Genomic DNA, 18631 nt, shown 5'->3' on the forward strand with positions numbered 1-18631 from the left:
GCTGAATTGTAATGTTCCATACATTGGATATTATTGAAATTTTAGGCCTGAGCCAATATTTCCCGTATCTCTCTTTCTCTGCCAGGTTTAATCTGGATCTGCTGTCACTCCTCAAAGAATGACTGGAAACCGCCGAGCTGCCCCCGCTGCACCTGGCACCCCCACTACCCCAACCCACTTGCCAAATGAGGCAACCACCCCAGGCCAAAACCGATCTGGAAGCCATAGTCCCAACAAGTTCATGAGTGAGCTACACAGCATCCACAGTGAGTTAGAGAGTCTGGTATAAGATAAATGTAAACAATCCAATGATGTACTCTTACGGTAAAGCCCAATGCATCTTGAATAATATTTTTGTTTATATATATATATATATATATATATATATATAGTTTCTATTGTAATGTGCAAAAGTATTATAGGCTATACAAAAATAGGCTTGATGATGTAGATATTATAGACAATTTGTAAGAAAAAAAATGGTATTGTTGAACATCGGACATATACTGTTTTCATAAAATAAAATTACTTGTGTTGAGATAGAAGATTTGGGCCATATTGAGGTGTTTGGTGAGCCCTCATAGTGATGTTTTTGCAAATTTAGGATAAGATAATTATCTGTGTTATTATTGGAGGACTCAGGCTTACACAGCTAAAATAATTGGATGGAAAATGATCTTCTGGAAGTAAAAGGTGCAGGAAGTGTCTCATTTTATGCAATGTGTGACTGAATGAGGGAGGGTCACACTGCATATGAACACATCAGAGAAGCATTCACTCAGACGGGACAGATATATATGTTAGGTAGGTTATTTTTAAATATGCATATGTACATTATCTGTTTCTCTTATGTGGAAGATTTTATTAGATGAGATGTGCCAGAGTTGTACTACTTGTAATGCTATGTGCATGTGTAATGGAGAAACAAAACTGCAGGTCATAAGAATGTCATGTTGTATTTTGAATATGTCTCTTGATATCAAAGCCATTGATGCTTTAGAGCAGGGCAAATAGGTAGGAGATGGAAAATGATAACACCTTACAATATAGTGTAACCCAGTATAACCCCACCACAAAATTTGGCCTAAAAATGACCAGGCTTGAATCAGCATCTCTTTGACAACAGCATTTAATACAGGAGTATTGGACTGGGTTGCATTGCGTTATTAGTGTTTCTGATATTTTATTCATTCTCTGTGTCTTTGATTACGCTCTGTATTTTCAAACTGTGAGAAAACTAGTTTTGTCTTGAGGGGAAATGTAAGCATAACATTTTGAACACTGTATTCAAGTGGCTGACTAAAATAGTATGTGAATCAATTATGCATCATCTCTGTGTCTGTGTGGGTGTGTTTTATGTTGATTTGCAGTGCCATCATGGGCGGTTGCTGCCCTGTGCATCGTGAGTTTGTGCGTGGTGCTGTCGTGTGCTGTGTGCGTGTGGAAGAAGTGTTTGAAAAAGAAGGACAAGGACAAAGAAAAGGACAAGAAAAAGGGAAAAGAGAAGAGCAATGGAGGCTTTGACACTGAAATGGATGGAGGTTACAGCAAGGTAGGCTACACACAGACACGCAGTCTCCCCCTGCAGATGTATTGTCCTTGCAATGTATCACAGTCCTGATGCCCGGGTCACACAGGACTAGTAAAACTGTCAGTGCGTGTTAGGGTGTTTTGCACATTGCTCATATTGTAGTAGAGGTTGAGGTCTGAGTTGTTTTTGAGTGTTGCACTGTCTTCAAGGATGCAGGTCACATTTAAACAATAAATAAACTTTAGATGGTAACATTATCTCTCTTTTATTGCCTCTGGCTGGTTAATGCTATATAATATACTGTAACACAGCACAAATAGCTGCTCCACGTGTCTTGAGAAAGTTCTTCATTGATTACTTGTAAAGCTATATTTTCTACCTGCATGTGATCTGTCTCTGTGTGTGTGCAGCCGCTGAAAGATGAAGGTAACAAAGAGACAGAGCTGTCAGATAATGAGCCCAAGGAGGAGGAGAAGTTGGGCAGGTTACATTTCACATTAGACTACAACTTCACAGATAACACGGTGAGTCGCTGCTTTTCACTCCGACATGTTTTTGCCCACCATCTGCCAATTCTCAAATGCTAATACTTCTTGTCTCTCTGTCAATTAGCCAGATTCTCATCTCTTCTTATTACTTTCTTTTGCTTTCACGTTCTAGCTCATAGTCGGCATCTTGCAGGCATCTGAACTCCCTGCAATGGATGTGGGTGGCAGTTCAGACCCGTATGTTAAACTTTTTCTGCTGCCGGACAAAAAGAAAAAGTTTGAAACTAAAGTTCATAGGAAGACCCTGGAACCCAACTTCAATGAGACTTTCACATTTAAGGTAAATAAAAAGTAAAATATGAATCCAGACTGGGTTCACTATGAGCACATGGTGCATGATATGCTTCACATGACTGGCTTTGATGTGTGTTCTGCAGGTACCATACACTGAGCTGGGCGGGAAGACGCTGGTGATGACTGTGTACGACTTTGACCGTTTCTCAAAGCACGATGCCATTGGAGCAGTGAAGATACTGATGAGCAGTGTGGACTTTAGCCAGTCTCTGCAGGAGTGGAGGGATCTGCAGAAGGCAGAGAAGGAGGAGGTGGGAGCACACTGTGAGAGTTGAACTGTGATTAACAAAGCCATATAGCATAAATAAATTGTACTTTTTTTCCCCCCCAAAATTGTTATTCAGTGGGAAACACAATTAAAAACTGGCTTTCCTTTTATATGATGATGTGTTTCTTTGTGTTTGGGAAAAGGTTACTGATATTTAATATTTATTTGGCTTTGGTAATATGAAATGCTTTCTTTATTTGATATTTACACTTAATTTTAAAGACTGTAATACTGAGCACAATATTCACTTCTGTCTTGGAGGAAGACTGCATTATAGCATTTTTTTAAAATTAAATTGTTTTCTCCGTGTTAGAGCGAGCGGCTTGGAGACATATGTTTGTCCTTGAGGTATGTGCCTACTGCAGGTAAGCTGACGGTGGTGATTTTGGAAGCCAAAAACCTGAAGAAAATGGATGTGGGTGGATTATCAGGTGAGTCAAGCAACAAATAAACTGGATTTACATTAGATTTAAATGAAAGCTCCATGTCAGGTTTTTATTTGTTGGAGTTTTACAACATAATTTCCACAATAAAGTAATGTATTCTTTATTACATTTTAAACTCTTAAAGTGGTAAGAAATATAAATATGTCTTAGTACTTTTTACAATAGTCAAGATTTGTTCGCCCTGGCTGGCCTTGTAAAACGTAACTACTTTTTTAGTGGTGTGTCCAATTTCAAGCAGTTTCTAATTCGGGGAAGTTGTCAGGAGCTACTACAATAGATGTTGTGTTTCACTGATGGAGTCACTGCATCAGTGCCAGGCTGTTGGTCTGTTGCTCTGACATAAAACCTCTCTGTTCTCGTTGTCAGACCCTTACGCGAAGATCCACTTAATGCAGAATGGGAAAAGACTCAAGAAAAAGAAAACAACGATAAAGAAGAACACTTTAAACCCTTACTACAACGAGTCGTTCAGCTTTGAAGTGCCATGTGAACAGATAGAGGTACAGTATATTTATACATAGACACGCATGCAATTAATCAAAAAACTCAAATTCATTCTTAAAATGTCTTGTGTGTCATTTAAAGAAGGTGCAGGTAGCAGTGACTGTGCTGGACTATGATAAGATTGGGAAGAATGACGCCATCGGGAAGGTGTTGCTTGGCTATAACAACAATGGGACTGAACAACGGCACTGGGAAGACATGCTGGCAAACCCCCGGAGGCCAATAGCCCAGTGGCACAGCCTCAAACCAGAGGATGAAATCAACGCACTTATTTCCAACAAGAAATAAAAGCGTGACCTCAGTGGGCTTTGACCTCGCAGCATTTACCTCAACTAATTCCAATTTAAGTTCCTACCTCTCCTCTAATTCCCCTAAAAACCTGTGAGATACTTAACTAAGTACTGTAAATCTATCCGATAATACCCTGTTATACCCTTGATACTATCCAAGTCACTCTTATGGACTTAAAACCTTCTTCCTTCAATAATTCCCACATCCTGCTTCTACCTTAACTGCTACAAAGAGTTTTAAACAAAGATATATCACTATGTACAGTACAGTGCTATTAAACCAGCTGATTTTTTAAAACCTTTGTGTGTTTTTCATCTGTTCTGTGCTTTTCAAATTGTGTACATAATATTCATTGCAACATCCTACATTAGAAATGATAGTTACAAATGAAAGTACAATGGTTATGGTGTTGGAGCACAGCACAGAATGTGAAAAATACAAAGATACATTTCTTAGCATCAGCATTTATAGACACATTTCTCAGCAGCATCACAGAAAAAGTGGCAGAACAGCTCAAAACAAGAAAATTTATTTTTTGTAATGTCTTTGTGGTAAGAATTATAAAATTATTATCTATATTATTCGTATGGTACTTTATTTCTAAGTTTAGTTTATCTACCTATGGAAATAAGCAGTAAAATATCACCCATGCTTTCCACTGTATTTGTAAACTATATGTGCGGCCACACTACATTGAATGTTCTTCTGCATCCTTGATAAAAAAAAAAATTAAAAAAAGAAACATGATGTCAGCATAATCTTACTGTTTTGCTGTCTGGCAGCACATTGATTCTGGGTTAACGTTATTTCAGGTTGGTGTCCCAAGAACTATTGAGAAGTTCTGGCCAAACCTATCACAAGAACAATTAGACTCAGCAGTTTAAAGGCCTATTTATCCCCCGTTAGGGGAATTACATGCGGGCCTTTGCTTTAAACACCATGCACAAAGTGAGTCCTAATATACTGTGGAAAGCACACCCTGGGATTTCCAGTGATGTAATATGGCTGTGACCTACAGAACACATCTTCTGTCTATTTTTTTAAGGGAATTTCAGCACACACATTTTATGTAGGGGAGATAAGTGATCACATTTATAAAGATGTTTTGTTTTTTCTCTATAAGGATGTCATTATTCATTTATGAGTCTAAACTATATTATATTAAGATTTAACTCTATGGAGTCTTGGGCTATTTTGTCCATTTTTGAATCCTTTTCATGTCTTTTTGTGTCATTTTGTGTCTTTTTTGGTCATTTGTGTCTTTTTTGGTCATTTTGTGTCTGTTGTGTCTTTTTTAGTTATTTTGTGTCTATTTTTGGTTATTTTGTGTCTTCTGTGGGTTTTTTGGTCATTCTGTCTTCTCATTTTGTGTGTTTCTTGGTCATTTTGTGTCTCTTTTGGTCATTTTGTGTCTTTTTTTTAGTCCTTTAGTCCAACATAAAATGTGATTTTGAATCTTTTTTTTACTTTCAAAACACTATCATGCTCAATAAAAATGTTTAAATGTTGCAAATGTGAACAAAGGTTGCAAATAAAACATATAAGAGGGTTACATCCAGTTCTGTCATTTTATACAAAATAAATTTGACCTTGTCTCCAGTTTTACTTGGTATATCATCATCAAATTAAAACTGGCCTCATGGAGTTTACAGCCAGGTAAACAGGTTTACAGTAGGGATCCATGCTGCTTTGTTTTTACGTCTGGATGTCATGAAGAAGCAATGCTTTGGAGCTTTTGGAGACTCCAGAGGGTTAAGAAATATATGATACTTAACCCCTTATTTTAACCCCTGACCTTTGTCATTTTCAACCGTTTTCCATACTTCAGCAAACAGACCACTGACTAAGGCAAAAATAAAATAAAAAACATTGTGGTAATACACAATCTGTGTAACCAGTAAGAAGCACGCACATTTCTTAAAAGTGAATTTAACGTAAATTGTACCTACTGTAATGTACTTATTGTGGAAAAATGACCTGATGTCCCCTTCAAGGATCAGGTGTAAAAAATAAAAAAAAACCATTTTTGAGAAAATCTTTGTGATATATTTCTTAAACACCACTTCTTTTTTTATTTTATTTTTTAAATTAAACTTTATTAAAGCAACACAATACATCAACAATACAACAACAATACAAAACACGGTCAAGGGGTCTCAACAATACATAGGCAAGTCCTCATACGAAAAAACTGTAAAGTTTACATAAATTAAAAGTTTTTACAGCTTTCAGGTTGGAAGATTTCTTAATAGATTCAATATACTGTTTGGTTTTATTTACAAAAACAAGAAAGAGAGGTTTTCGATTAATGTAGCGACATTTATGGATATGCCATTTGGCCAATTGTATTATAAGATTGATGATAGCCTAGTATTGTTTTTCCTTTGCAGAAGGAAAGTCAGTGAAACCAAACAGTATATGTTCGAAGCACAGTGACAAATGAGGTTCAAACGAAAAAGAAAAATCAGGTTACAGATATCTTTCTTAAACACCACTTACTGAAGTTTAAAGAAAAATCAAAACGTGGGGGATAAAAACAAAACATTTTTCTTCCGGGTCTCAGGAGGTCGTCGACGTCAAAAGGTGTGACACCCAGGTCATGTGGTCAGCCAGAAATTTAAGTTTGGAGGTGCAAACCTGCGTGATGGAGCGACAGACCTCAGAGGCGAATAAGCAGCCTGTCTGCTGGCTCAAGATGTTGGAGTGACAGAGAGCAGTGCAGGCTTACCTGCCCACACAGGTGTACGCTACTCGTCAGCTGCTCAGGGGGGCTGTCTGTCGCTACAAGGTAGGTTTCCAAGGTACGACCGAGCATCGTCCCGGTGCTACCAGACGTCCTAAACCGTTTTCCTCCTGGGACCACTGAGATGCACCGTTAACGTTTCGGCGAGACTTCCTTTCGGGCTCTGAGATGAACTTAAAGTGGACAGTGAAACGATTTCTTCTTATGTCGTTTTCAATCTCCCACTTGCTGTTACTTGAGGGTGAGTCTGGCAGTTTTACTTTAACAAAATGTTATAATAGCCTTGCAATAAAGTTTTAAACACAAATGTGATTGTGAAATAAGTTTATTTTGTTTAATATATTTAGCCTAGTAGGCCTAAATTTATATTATGTATTTTTTATTTATATTAAGTAAAAAAGAAAACTTTGTATTACAAGTTATTTCAGATTATTAATGGAATAAGATATCTTTCAGTTTCAGCTCTCTATATTTTCTGTCAGAGGTCATATTTTTTAGCACATAAAGCAAACATTGTGAAAAATTGCTTTATATTGCTTCTATTGTTGTGTCCTAACATGACATCTAACAGCTAAATCATGACACATGACGCAAATGTAAATTACTAAAATGATTCTTATTCCTTTGGATCCTTTAGCTAGATTATAAATGTGATTTTATAATAGGTAAATAACTGATTTGATGTTATTTGTATGATTTTGTGTTTAGGAGCTCAGAGCCGACTTTCAGTGGCAGAAGGAAGACTACAGAGGTAAATCAAAGAGAAGGAAATTAACTAAATCATTTTCTTTGATTAATAGTGTGGCCAAAATATTTTTAGTAAAAAGGAAAATCATTCCTATGATTTTTCACGGGTAATTCTCACACTATTGTATAGCGTGACAGTGATTGATGCTTTTGCAATTGCTGTTTTTTGTCACTAGGGTGTGTGGCGGAGACAGCGTATGAGTGTGTGTGCATGTGCATTTGTGCATGTGAGGATTCAGTAAAGAGTAGTTTGGATTCCGAATTCAAGTGGTGTAAAGTGCACTTAAGTCTCCCCTCTGACTGTTTCTTCCCACTAATGTGCATGTTTGTGTGTGTGCAGAAGGGCTAATGCACTCCGGAGGAAACGGGATCTCCTCGGGGAGGAGGTGGGTACACTACACCTAAGAGAACCAGAGGAGGTCAGGGCACCCACATGCGCACAACACCCTAAACCGGCACAAAGCTGTCTTTGTAAAGAATGAGACACACTCACTGACACATACACGTTCTCCCACTCAACTTGACGCAACTTTTAACTTACAGCAGCAGGTCACCAACTGTACAGCGCTTTGTGACTGATGCTGTTAAACCTTAAGGAACTGCTCTAAGTGTTTATTCTTCATTGTTTTCCAAGACATACAGACCGCTGCTGTCGGAGGGTACTCTGTCACGCAGCATTTTACACAACTACACAGCCAGAGATGCCTCTTCAGGTAAATACACTCCTTATGAAACAACCCATTCACAAACGCTTAACACTATCATTACAGACAGACCGGGGGTAAGTGAACTTGAGTTTGCTCATGTCTTTCCCAGAATATTGCGGCTGCCTCAATGGTGGCTGGTGTCAGGAGGGCGGTGTGTGTGACTGTGCTCAGTTCCAGGCACTGGGAGACCGCTGCCAGATCAGTGAGTAATACACACACACACACACACACACACACACAAACACACACACATACACACCTACATGTCTTTGTTGTCAGATCAGATTTGCCAGAAGATCATCCACATGGCATCCTTATTGTTCCTTTCCGGTTATGCAAAAGACCAGCTGGTTAGCAGGCGTACAACTTTTTAATAACAGCATACAGTATACAGTTACACACCCGGTTATACAGGAATGTGTATGAGATTGTTCAAGTGTGTGTGTATATCAGACTCAATCATTCAACAAATGTTAATTACATGCACACAGTCCAGTATTAATCATCAGATTTCCCCAGATCTCTCTCTCTTTCTCTCTCTATCTCTCTTTGTTGATACAAATCCATCGGCCTCGAATCAATCCACCACACACACACACACACACACACACACACACACACACAAACACACACAGACCCTACAGCGGCAGATATAAAATCACTTGCACTAAGGTAATAGAGTCAGAGCTGAGTGATGGAGTTTCTGGTTTCTATATTCTGAACAGACTCCTTATACAGTATATCAGGAGATCCGAGGTCACAATTATTGTAAAGACTTTTTTTCATTTCAACGAACTCATTTAGTGTTGACACACATGTTGGAAACAGTATAGCTCCTGAGGGACCAGTAACTGAACTGAAGCTTGAAATTAAATCCTAAAGTATACTATTTACAGTAAGATAAATATTATATTTAGCACAAGCAAGTAAAACATAGTGGCATTAAAGTGGGTCATTATAATAAGGTTCCTCAAAACAAACATAAAAGCCTAATCCAAGACAAATGATAAAGTTTCCATCAGGATAACACAGCTGATTCCACAGCACATATGTGCTAAAAATATGAAATAAGTTTTTGTATGGGTATCCTATGTAAATAATCATTTAAAAGATGTATAATTTTGGATTTCTTTCAGTATAACAAGCAAATCACTGATCATATTAGAGGTTATGACTCACTGTCACCAGGGTCTTAGGCATCATCTTGGCATCACCAGCTGTGGGGATTTCCTGTAACAAAGGGCTTTTTAGAAAATTGAAGTATTCATTTTCCACTGATACGTTTAATTAAATAAAGGATGATGAAAGATATAAGGGTGATAAAAGAGATATAATGTATCCTCTCAGCGTCAATTACTGCTGAAATTCATTTGTTTCACCACATGAAACTGATCCACTTCATCAGTACAAGAATCTTTTCTTGAGTGAATTGTGCATTCTCCTCTCAGTACCTAACCAGGGCCAGGATAGAGACGGGATCTGCAGGTCGTGGGGTCAGCACCACTACGAAACATTTGATGGAATCTACTTCTATTTCCCTGGAACCTGCTCTTATATTCTGGCCCAGGACTGCCACTCAGCTGCACCACAGTACACGGTGTGGGTAAGAGCATACATATGTTTCACCAGAATTTAAACTGTATCTGTACTGTGTAGTAGTTGCAACAACACCATGTTTACACTGAAAGAATACACAAATCCCTGCCAGTCAATCAAACTTTATTTTTATGCCTCATTGAGGGCAAATGATGCTAGGTTAAAAAAGTTGCAGCAAACAATTGTATACAGACAAATAGAAGATATATAAACAAAACAAAGAAATAAGTGAAATGATTGTATACAGGGATAAAACAAAGATAGAAACACATCAAAACAATAAAATCAGCTCCAGCAATTACACACTGACACAGAGTGGCATGGGATCACAGACCTGAACTGCCCATAGGTTGGCAGAGTATAAGGTTAAGGTTAAGGTAACTTTATTTGTACCCGAGGGTAGATTTGGTTGCAGTTAAAAAGAAGAATCGGCTGCTTACACATACACACAGACAATATTGACAACATCGACAGACAATGACATAAAAAGTGACAACTGTGCTCCAAACATGGGAACATGGATTAAAAGCAAACAAAAAGGTATTTCTATCAAAAGATAAATAAATACTGAATACAAGCCATCATGGCAGATACAAAAAACAAGGTCAGAATAAATAAATAGTTAGTTGGTAGCACTGACTGAAAGAACCAACTTTCCAAGAGCAGAGCTTGTTCTTAGGAGTGTGTTAGATAAGATCCAGAGTTCCAGTCCAGCACCATTGTGATGTTGTAAAAACTTACCAATGAGGGCTTTTACAGATAAACAAACAGAAAAGTTTATTGCTCCTATGTGCCAGAGAAGTCTGATCAACTTTTTCATAAAGGATGCAGTAGTGAGTGCTATAGATATCACCAATATCAAGTGCAGAATGATAAACAACATCCAGGGGCTTGAGAGCAGAGGCAGAGGCATACCTATAAATCATCTCACCATAATCCATAACTGAGAGAAAACTAGCTTCAACAATCATTTTTCTGACAAAACATAGGGAAGTTGGTTCTTTTTCTCTAAAGAAAACCAATATTTTGTTGTAATTTATTGACAAGATTGTCTTTATGATATTTGAATGTGAGTCTGTCATCTATCCAAATACCAAAGTATTTATAAGTAACTCTCTTGATATTGGATTCTTGCATAGTGGAAAATTAAAGCTCTTTCTACCAATACCACTAGCTCTGGAGAACAATATCAGCTTTGTTTTATATGCATTCAATACAAATTAAAGATCATTAAGTGCAATTTGGAGTGCATTAAAGGTAAGATGAGCAGAGTTGACAATGCAGTACAAAAGAGAAGAAGCTAAAATACACTAGTATTGATATACTAGATAGATCAGGGTTATGTAAGAGTAGGTTCCAATGCAAATTAACAGTTAACTATCAAGCATCTATAAGCTGCATATATCATCATGTTCCTTTCGTTAATTTTAAATGTGATCCATGTTTGGCGTATAGTATGTTGAGGAAATGATGAACAGATTAATAATTGATTGTTGGTTTTGGTCTTTTCTTGCCATTTGTTAACAATAACAATAGTAAACGTTTTTACTGGCTTTATCCTCAAGGCTGACAAACAATGCCAAAAATATTCAACTTTTGTAACCTTGTTTTTAATTGCTGATTAAAGTGTTTCTAATTCTGTTTATGCCTTGCATCCTCTCTCATACATTTGTTGATAATCTTAGTGAAGCAATCCAGAGGGCATACTGTGTTACAACTTTTGTGGCAGTTGGTGGTAGAGTCATTAACAGATAGCTGACTGTGGTTTTTATAATACTAACTCATGTTACAGGCCCTGGCTAATCCTCAGAAATAGATTTTCATGCTTGTCCCTTTGTGACCCTTTCTTTTATTCTCTTCCATTGTTTTTCTTGTCTTCTCAGGTCCACAACAGCAGAGTGTGTGACGGGAGTGTGTATTCATGTCCAAGAGCTCTCAGTCTGTTCTTCCCAAATGAGGAGGAGATCCACATCTCTGGATATCAGGTCCACCAGGGAGGCCGCAGGTGTGTGTGTGTGTGTGTGTGTGTGTGTGCGTGTGCGTGTGTGTGTGTGTGTGTGCGTGTGCGTGTGTGTCTCGTTCTGTAGAAAGAAAATACAGATTTTGAGTCTTCAATAAAAACCTTTTGCTACAAAACTGTTAGAACAGAAAGGGGAAAAACAACAACAATCCACAAGAGCATGAGTGGGATTTTCAAAAAGCTTACTCTCTTTTTCCCTCTCTTGACGCGTCTGTTTCTGAAATGTCAGGTTAAGTCTGCCTCACACTGTAGGCGGTGTGTTTATTGAGCGACTGGCCGATTACCTGCTGGTGAAGAGCGTGTTTGGCTTCTCTTTGGCCTGGGATGGAGGCTCGGGCGTCTACCTGAAGATGAGCGAGGAGCACCAGGGTGCCCCCTGTGGCCTCTGTGGGAACTTCAACCACCTTGCTGGCGATGACCTCACCACTTCCCGTGGTAAGACCGGCCTGACCGGCCCCCTCTTCCTCTTATCCCTTCTCTCAGCACCCACTCACCTCAATTATTATTATTATACACTCAACACTGATTCTGTCCAATTATAGCAGCGGTGGGAGCTGGAGAGAGTAGAGTGGAAGGATACGGGAGAACTGATAGTTTGGGTTTGAATGGCTGGAAGGAGCAAGAATCCTTCCTCAGAAGACCAGTAATATGAACTGTCTGAGCAGGGAGCTGTCCAGGAGGACGAGTAAACAAGTAGAAAAGCTCTGGCTATAAAGCTGCAATGGAAATTGCGCATTTACAAACACAGTTTAAATCAGATATCCTCTTAATACCCAGGATAGTTTTTATTATTCTATTTTATTTGTGATATGAGTGTGTTTGATGACAGTATGGAAACAGTTGTGTATCTGTTTTTTGTGGTTCGAGTGCTGGATGTACATACATACTGTATGTGTGTTGGTTGTGTGTTTTAGGTATTCGGACAGATGAGCCTGCACTGTTTGCAAACAGCTGGGCAGTGGACCTGCCTCATGAGAGAGCCTGTCCCTCAGTAGACATGGACTTCAATGGGCCCTGCCAGTCTGAGTCAGACATGGATGTAAGAACCACAGAAACACTGTTTTCACTCAGTATAGGAATACTCTGATTGTATGTTACCACAGTGGCACAGAAAATGAAATTAGTAAAGATAGTTTTTTCATGATTAATGAAATAAGAAGTAGACCAGCTACTCTTATGTCCTGCAAGGTAAAGTTACTGTTTTTGTCAAAGGGGTCTGGTGGCAAAGTTTAGCAATGGAAATATAAGTATATATTTGAAATTTAGTATATACTTAAACTGATATTTTTTTTTAGGTGGCTAAAATTTGTGTTGCTGTTGCCCCCAGCCTCAGCAGCACATAGCTTAGTTTCAGTGCCGGTACTTCTCCGAACTGGGGGTGTGCCATTTGTCATGTACTGTAGATAATACACTGATTATAGATTATAGACTGACTTAAAAATCCAAACTATTCCTTGAGAGAATTGTCTTAATGTGTTAATGACTGCAGCTTTGTTTATTTTGCTTTGCCTCTGTGTATATTATATATGTGCATTATATTCATACCATACTGTCTTTATTTTGAATGTGTGCAGGATGCAATAGAGAAATGCAGTGCACTTCTCTTCTTCCCATTTCTGTCCTGTCATGAAAACATTGACCCAAATCCATTTGTGGCCAGCTGTGTGTCTGACCTCTGTGTGTAAGTCAAAACACTTGTTATTGATTATTCATACATTCAGCTTTGTCTTCACCCTGTCTTCTCTGTTTTGTTATCAGGGGAAGCCCTCTTACAGAGTAAACCTTCCATCACTAGCTACAGTATGGGCTTCAGTTGGGACTCTTCAAACAAAATAAATGCACATTAATTCCTTTCATTTTCTTTTTTCCAGATCTGATGATGAGGAAACGTTTTGTCGAGCGTTGGTTGAATACACCCGGGCCTGCTCCCATGTTGGATATCCAGTAAGAGAGTGGAGAGACAGCTTCCCTTCTTGTAGTAAGTTACGACTGCAGCTCCACATACATTTATATTTGGTGAACATTTATTCCATGTTCATGCTCTGTAATTTGCCTTTGCTTGAAACTCAGCTGTGTGTGTTTGTATATAGATGATGGCTGTGAGGAGAGTTTTGTCTACAGAGACTGTATCAGTTGCTGTCCACCCACCTGTACATTTGAGAAAGAGTGTTTGGGAACCAACTTGCATTGTCTGGACGGCTGCTACTGCCCTGATGGTTTTAAGATATTATTCTAATTTCTGCTAAATTATTATTTTTAGTTGATTAAAGCCCTAAACTTACTCAAACTTTCTAAACCTTAGGTCTCATCCTGCAAAATGGAACATGTATTGCTGTTTCTCAGTGTCCATGTGTTTACCATGGTACTTCATTTGTACAAGGACATGTGCTTCAACAAGGATGTAGTGTTTGGTAAGTGTGTGTACATAATTGCTAGTGAGTATGTGCTGTTGCTTTGCTAATGTGCTGTCAACTTATTAACTGTATGTTTTTTTGTTAGCGTGTGTATGGGAGGAGTGTGGAACTGCACCGAGAACAACTGCACAGGTGAGTTTACACTTTCAGAACAGAAACAGAAACTGTGAATTCAAATTAATTACCGTACCTCTTCTCCCTTCTTAGCCGAGTGCTCAGTGGTAGGTGACCTGTTTATGACGACATTTGACGGCAGGATGTTTCTCCAGCCGGGGGCATGTCAGTACGTCCTGGCAAAGAGCCGCAGCAGCAGCAGATTCACCGTCACGCTGCAGTATACCACCTGTGCAGAGGTAGTAATTACTTAAACACACATGCACACACACTTGCCAACCATGCAGTTTCCTTTCTAGATAGATATTCCCGGCCCTTCTGTATGGTGTGTGTGTCTACAGCACCAGGTGTGTGTACAGTCGGTGACAGTGGTGTTGGATGAAGATGTTAGTCGACAGATTACTTTGACCAGAGAGGGGGAGGTGATAATTGGTGTCAACCCGGTGCCTGTCCTGCCCTATGTTGAAGGTAGCAATCACTAAAGCTCTTCAATACACCACAGGTTTATGTTGCATATCACATGCAGTCAGATCACACTTAAATCATTCCTCTTTCTACTGAAATAAAAAAAGTAATCACTCCTATGTTTGTTTTCTTGATCTGTGTATATAGATGCAGTTGAAGTGCGCAAGCTGACCTCTGTGTTCACACAACTGAAGGCAGGAAATGGTCTGAGGCTGCATTATGACGGCAGAGGGGGGCGGGTCTATCTGCAGCTGGACAGCCATTGGCGTGGTCAGACGCTGGGCCTTTGTGGAACCTTTAATGGAAATCTACGAGATGACTTCCTGTGAGCAAGTACTCCCTGCTTATAAACCAATGTTGAAAATGTCACTTTACCTAACTGTGTTTGTGTATGTGTGTAGGTCCCCAGCAGGTATGATAGAGGGCACTCCTCAGCTTCATGCCAATGCTTGGAAGGTTTCATCTGCTTGTGTCGCTCCAGTCAACTTGCCTATAGTAGACCCATGTGAGATGAACCAGCACAATGGTAATAATGGCTTTAACTCTTTTTATTATTTTGGGTGTACTTGATATTTCTACCTTTTATTGAATAGTAGGGAAATGGAAAGGGTGAAGGGTGGCCTGAAATCCAGCAAATTGAGAATGCCTCACATGAGAAGGATAAACTTGACATTGGCTTAAATGCCAGCAGCTCTACAGACTGCACTTTACTTCCAGACATCCTAAATGTGGTAGTTCTATAGGGAGCTGTGCTGGTTTTAGTTGCAGAATATCTAATGCTTCATCTTCACTGCATGGTTCGGCTCGATATGACTACTTTTAGTACCAGGTCCTTTACTACCTTTGTTTTCCACTGGGGGTGGTATCTCCTCAACTTAGGCATGATTCTCAGCTGATCACCTTAGTGATGCCGAAACTGCCTTAACATAATCTTAAACACGACACTGGCTTATGCAAAACCCTGAATCCAGGTACTTGGCATTATCGAAAAGAGCGAGTCTAGTTGAGTATAGCCATTCCATAACATGCAGTGGAAATGCAGCATTAGTTCAGACCAGAATTTGAACTGTTTTTAACAGGTTTGCATGTTTGTGTGTATATATTCTAGTTTTCTATGCAACCCAGTGTGAGGTGCTTTTGGGGAGTATGTTTGCCCAGTGTCATGGCTACATCAGTCCAAACATCTACCAGCAGCAGTGCCGCTACCAGGCCTGCCGCTGTGGCAGCGGCTGTTTGTGCACAGTGCTGGCTTCCTACGCTTACCTCTGCTCCAAACACGGAGTCAATATTGATTTCAGATCACAAATCTCTGAATGTGGTGAGTATGTATCCATACTTTGTCAAAATGTATGTTCGAAAATGTTTACAGGAGTTAAAACATATACGTTTGAGTTTGAGGGGTACAGTGTATAAAATGTGTGTTACTTTGTGTGTGTATTTTTACACAGGAGTGGTGTGTCTTGGGGGCATGCTGTACCACTCTTGTGTGTCGTCTTGCGGGCGGTCCTGTCGTGCTCTGTCAAGCACGGAGACGTGTAACCCTGATGACTGTGCCGAGGGTTGTGGCTGTCCCGACGGCAGTTACCATGACGATGTGCGGCAACGCTGCGTGCAACTGTAAGACCTCTGCACCTCATATATCATCCTAATAATGGTCATCAATTGCTTTTTGGCATTAAACACACACAGGCAAACACCTGCACAGAGATTTTTGTCATTAGTTGATGTAATTAGAATGATGTAATGAGTCTCTCCTCAGGTCTCAGTGTCACTGTTACTCAATGGGTGGTGTGTCACAGCCAGGGGAGGTGACCTTCAGTGCCTCTGGCCCCTGGTGAGTCACGGCTGGCCTTGACCTTCGCTGAAAAGTAAAAACTCACTTTGGCGGCTGTCCTGACTGCGCTCACTGTAACATCCTCACACATGCATTTGAGAAAGCAATAAAAGCTTAAGTGATTGTCAAATGAGACGTAGAGCACTTACACTAGCCTTGTGTTTGATAACATTACTCTCTTTCCCAAACACTCACCTCTTTTTCTCTCCCTTCCTGTCTCCTCCATCAGCCTGTGCAGAAATGGGAAGATGGAGTGCGTGCCAGAGGAAAAAGGTAACCTCTCCGCACTTCTCCCCCTCCTTTCAGTTCCTGCTCTCGATCGTTCCAACAACAAAGTGCCGTTTCAGGCTGTGTCCCTCTTGCTGAAATCAAGAGCCTTATGTCTGTGGTTGTAGCTTGTTTCCCATGACTGGCTGTTGCGTTTGATGTTTAAGGCAACTGGGGCATTGATTTTCCTCTTGTGTGTGTGTGTGTGCATGCACATTTTAGAGCCAGATAGTGTAGAGGTCGGGGAGTGTCCGGAGGGGAAAGTGTACCACAGCTGCACCGAGCAGAGAGGAGGCGTAGCCTGTGCGCCGACCTGCCGTAACCTGATGTTGAACCTCACCTGCCCTCCCAGCACACCATGCATCCCAGGATGTGTCTGCCCTCCTGGGTAAAACTAGCATCTGCTGCCTCCCAATAATGCTGTGTATTTGTGTTTTTCAAAGACCATAAAAGTCATTTTTTCTACTCCACTTGGCAAAACAGCCCATATGTATTTTTGAAAGATATCCTACCTTCCACGGAGTTGCATCCTTCTATTAGTTTCAGTGTATCTATTTGCAGACTATTAAAGCACTGATCCTTAGCATATTTTCACAAAGTGAACATATGCTTGTAGTTTATGCTTGCAACTTCTTTCCATGCTATATCACAACTTTAACCCCCAAAAATACTTAAATGCAGTGGGTCATGAAAATCAAGTCTGCAAGTGGATTTTCTTGCTGTAATTAAAACTAGCCAGAAGTCATCTGTTATCAACGGGCAAAACCACTGGTTTAGTCTTAAACTTCTATTAATTAAGGAACACTGACACACAGCACAGTGGAAGGTTATGTTATTTACTCTCCACATGTTTAGCTAACAGAACTGTGGAATTAATTGTGTTCTAAATTAGGTTTTGGCATGTTCTGTTCCTCCTACTAAAGTTCTGTTTTATATTTGAAGGCTGGTGCTGCACCATAGTGAGTGTTACTATCCAGAGAACTGTCCCTGTGCCTGGCTCGGCCTCGAATATCTGCCTGGAGAAACTGTGGAAACACCATGTTACAAATGGTAATCACATTCACTGTACTCCCACAGATAGAGAATCACCCAACAGACCAAATTAATGTTTAACTGTAGGATTACAGTTAAATTATAGAAAGTGTATCTCACAACATAATACTGTATTATACAGAGTAAGATGAGTTTTTCTTGACTTTTCTCATGTGCATCTGCCTGTCCATCTCCTCAGTGTGTGTCACCGTGGCTATTTTAACTGCAGCTACTCACCATGTCCAGCTGTGTGTACTGTCTACAGTGACAGACACTATCACACCTTTGATGGCCTTGAGTATGACTACCACTCTGACTGTCAGGTCTACCTTCTTAAAGTGAGTAGATTCTGTGTGTCTGTGGTACTGGGTTAAATATGGAAACAGAAATGTAAATTAACATAAATGACTAGATTTATGGACTCAGTTTTGGAACCGGAAAGCTAATCAGGTAGTGTCAGACTGTGTCAGAGAAGTGAGTGTGAGATGGTATGTGTAAAGGGATACTTTGGATTTTTTGGAGTGGGGTTGTATGAGGTTAATATCCATTGTCAGTGTATTACCAACAGAAGATGGTGGGTTTTTTTTAGTAGGGACTATGTATTGCTCCGTGCCCTTCCTCAGCAGTACTTTGCTCAGCTTCCGTGTCAGTTTCCCTGCCTGCTTCTCCAAACTGGGGTCGTGCTGACTGCTATCTATTGTAGGTTATACCCTGACTAGGGATAAGTACCTCATACAACCCCACTTAAATATATCCAAACTATCCCTTTAAGTGCAAAGGAGGAGCATCCTTCATGTTTCCTGGCCAAGA

The 18631-nt window shown here is 39.8% G+C and overlaps 2 protein-coding genes across 2 annotated transcripts in view; both read left to right on the forward strand.

Annotated features, from left to right (window-relative positions):
* Window positions 1-118: 118 nt before the first annotated feature.
* syt1b (synaptotagmin Ib) lies at window positions 119-4170 on the forward strand. The gene is made up of 8 exons (XM_059335518.1): window positions 119-266; window positions 1371-1552; window positions 1942-2055; window positions 2192-2359; window positions 2457-2624; window positions 2955-3072; window positions 3454-3587; window positions 3673-4170. Exons 1-8 carry the CDS (start codon window positions 119-121, stop codon window positions 3877-3879), a joined length of 1239 nt encoding a protein of 412 aa, XP_059191501.1. The 3' UTR covers window positions 3880-4170.
* Window positions 4171-6419: 2249 nt separating this feature from the next.
* The window catches only part of otogl (otogelin-like), a 32081-nt gene continuing 19869 nt past the window's right edge, over window positions 6420-18631 (forward strand). The window contains exons 1-25 of the mRNA XM_059335307.1: window positions 6420-6866; window positions 7334-7376; window positions 7713-7791; window positions 8007-8085; window positions 8189-8281; window positions 9528-9682; window positions 11559-11680; window positions 11925-12130; window positions 12610-12734; window positions 13270-13376; window positions 13567-13673; window positions 13786-13911; window positions 13998-14106; window positions 14195-14241; window positions 14317-14462; window positions 14565-14691; window positions 14836-15013; window positions 15090-15214; window positions 15797-16006; window positions 16137-16305; window positions 16448-16522; window positions 16752-16795; window positions 17012-17177; window positions 17732-17839; window positions 18021-18159. Of these exons, the coding sequence (XP_059191290.1) occupies window positions 6794-6866; window positions 7334-7376; window positions 7713-7791; window positions 8007-8085; window positions 8189-8281; window positions 9528-9682; window positions 11559-11680; window positions 11925-12130; window positions 12610-12734; window positions 13270-13376; window positions 13567-13673; window positions 13786-13911; window positions 13998-14106; window positions 14195-14241; window positions 14317-14462; window positions 14565-14691; window positions 14836-15013; window positions 15090-15214; window positions 15797-16006; window positions 16137-16305; window positions 16448-16522; window positions 16752-16795; window positions 17012-17177; window positions 17732-17839; window positions 18021-18159 (2958 nt within the window). The 5' untranslated portion in view covers window positions 6420-6793. The remainder of the gene's footprint in view (window positions 6867-7333; window positions 7377-7712; window positions 7792-8006; window positions 8086-8188; window positions 8282-9527; window positions 9683-11558; window positions 11681-11924; window positions 12131-12609; window positions 12735-13269; window positions 13377-13566; window positions 13674-13785; window positions 13912-13997; window positions 14107-14194; window positions 14242-14316; window positions 14463-14564; window positions 14692-14835; window positions 15014-15089; window positions 15215-15796; window positions 16007-16136; window positions 16306-16447; window positions 16523-16751; window positions 16796-17011; window positions 17178-17731; window positions 17840-18020; window positions 18160-18631) is intronic.

This window comes from Centropristis striata, chromosome 6 (assembly GCF_030273125.1).
Source record: "Centropristis striata isolate RG_2023a ecotype Rhode Island chromosome 6, C.striata_1.0, whole genome shotgun sequence".
Taxonomy (NCBI): domain Eukaryota; kingdom Metazoa; phylum Chordata; class Actinopteri; order Perciformes; family Serranidae; genus Centropristis; species Centropristis striata.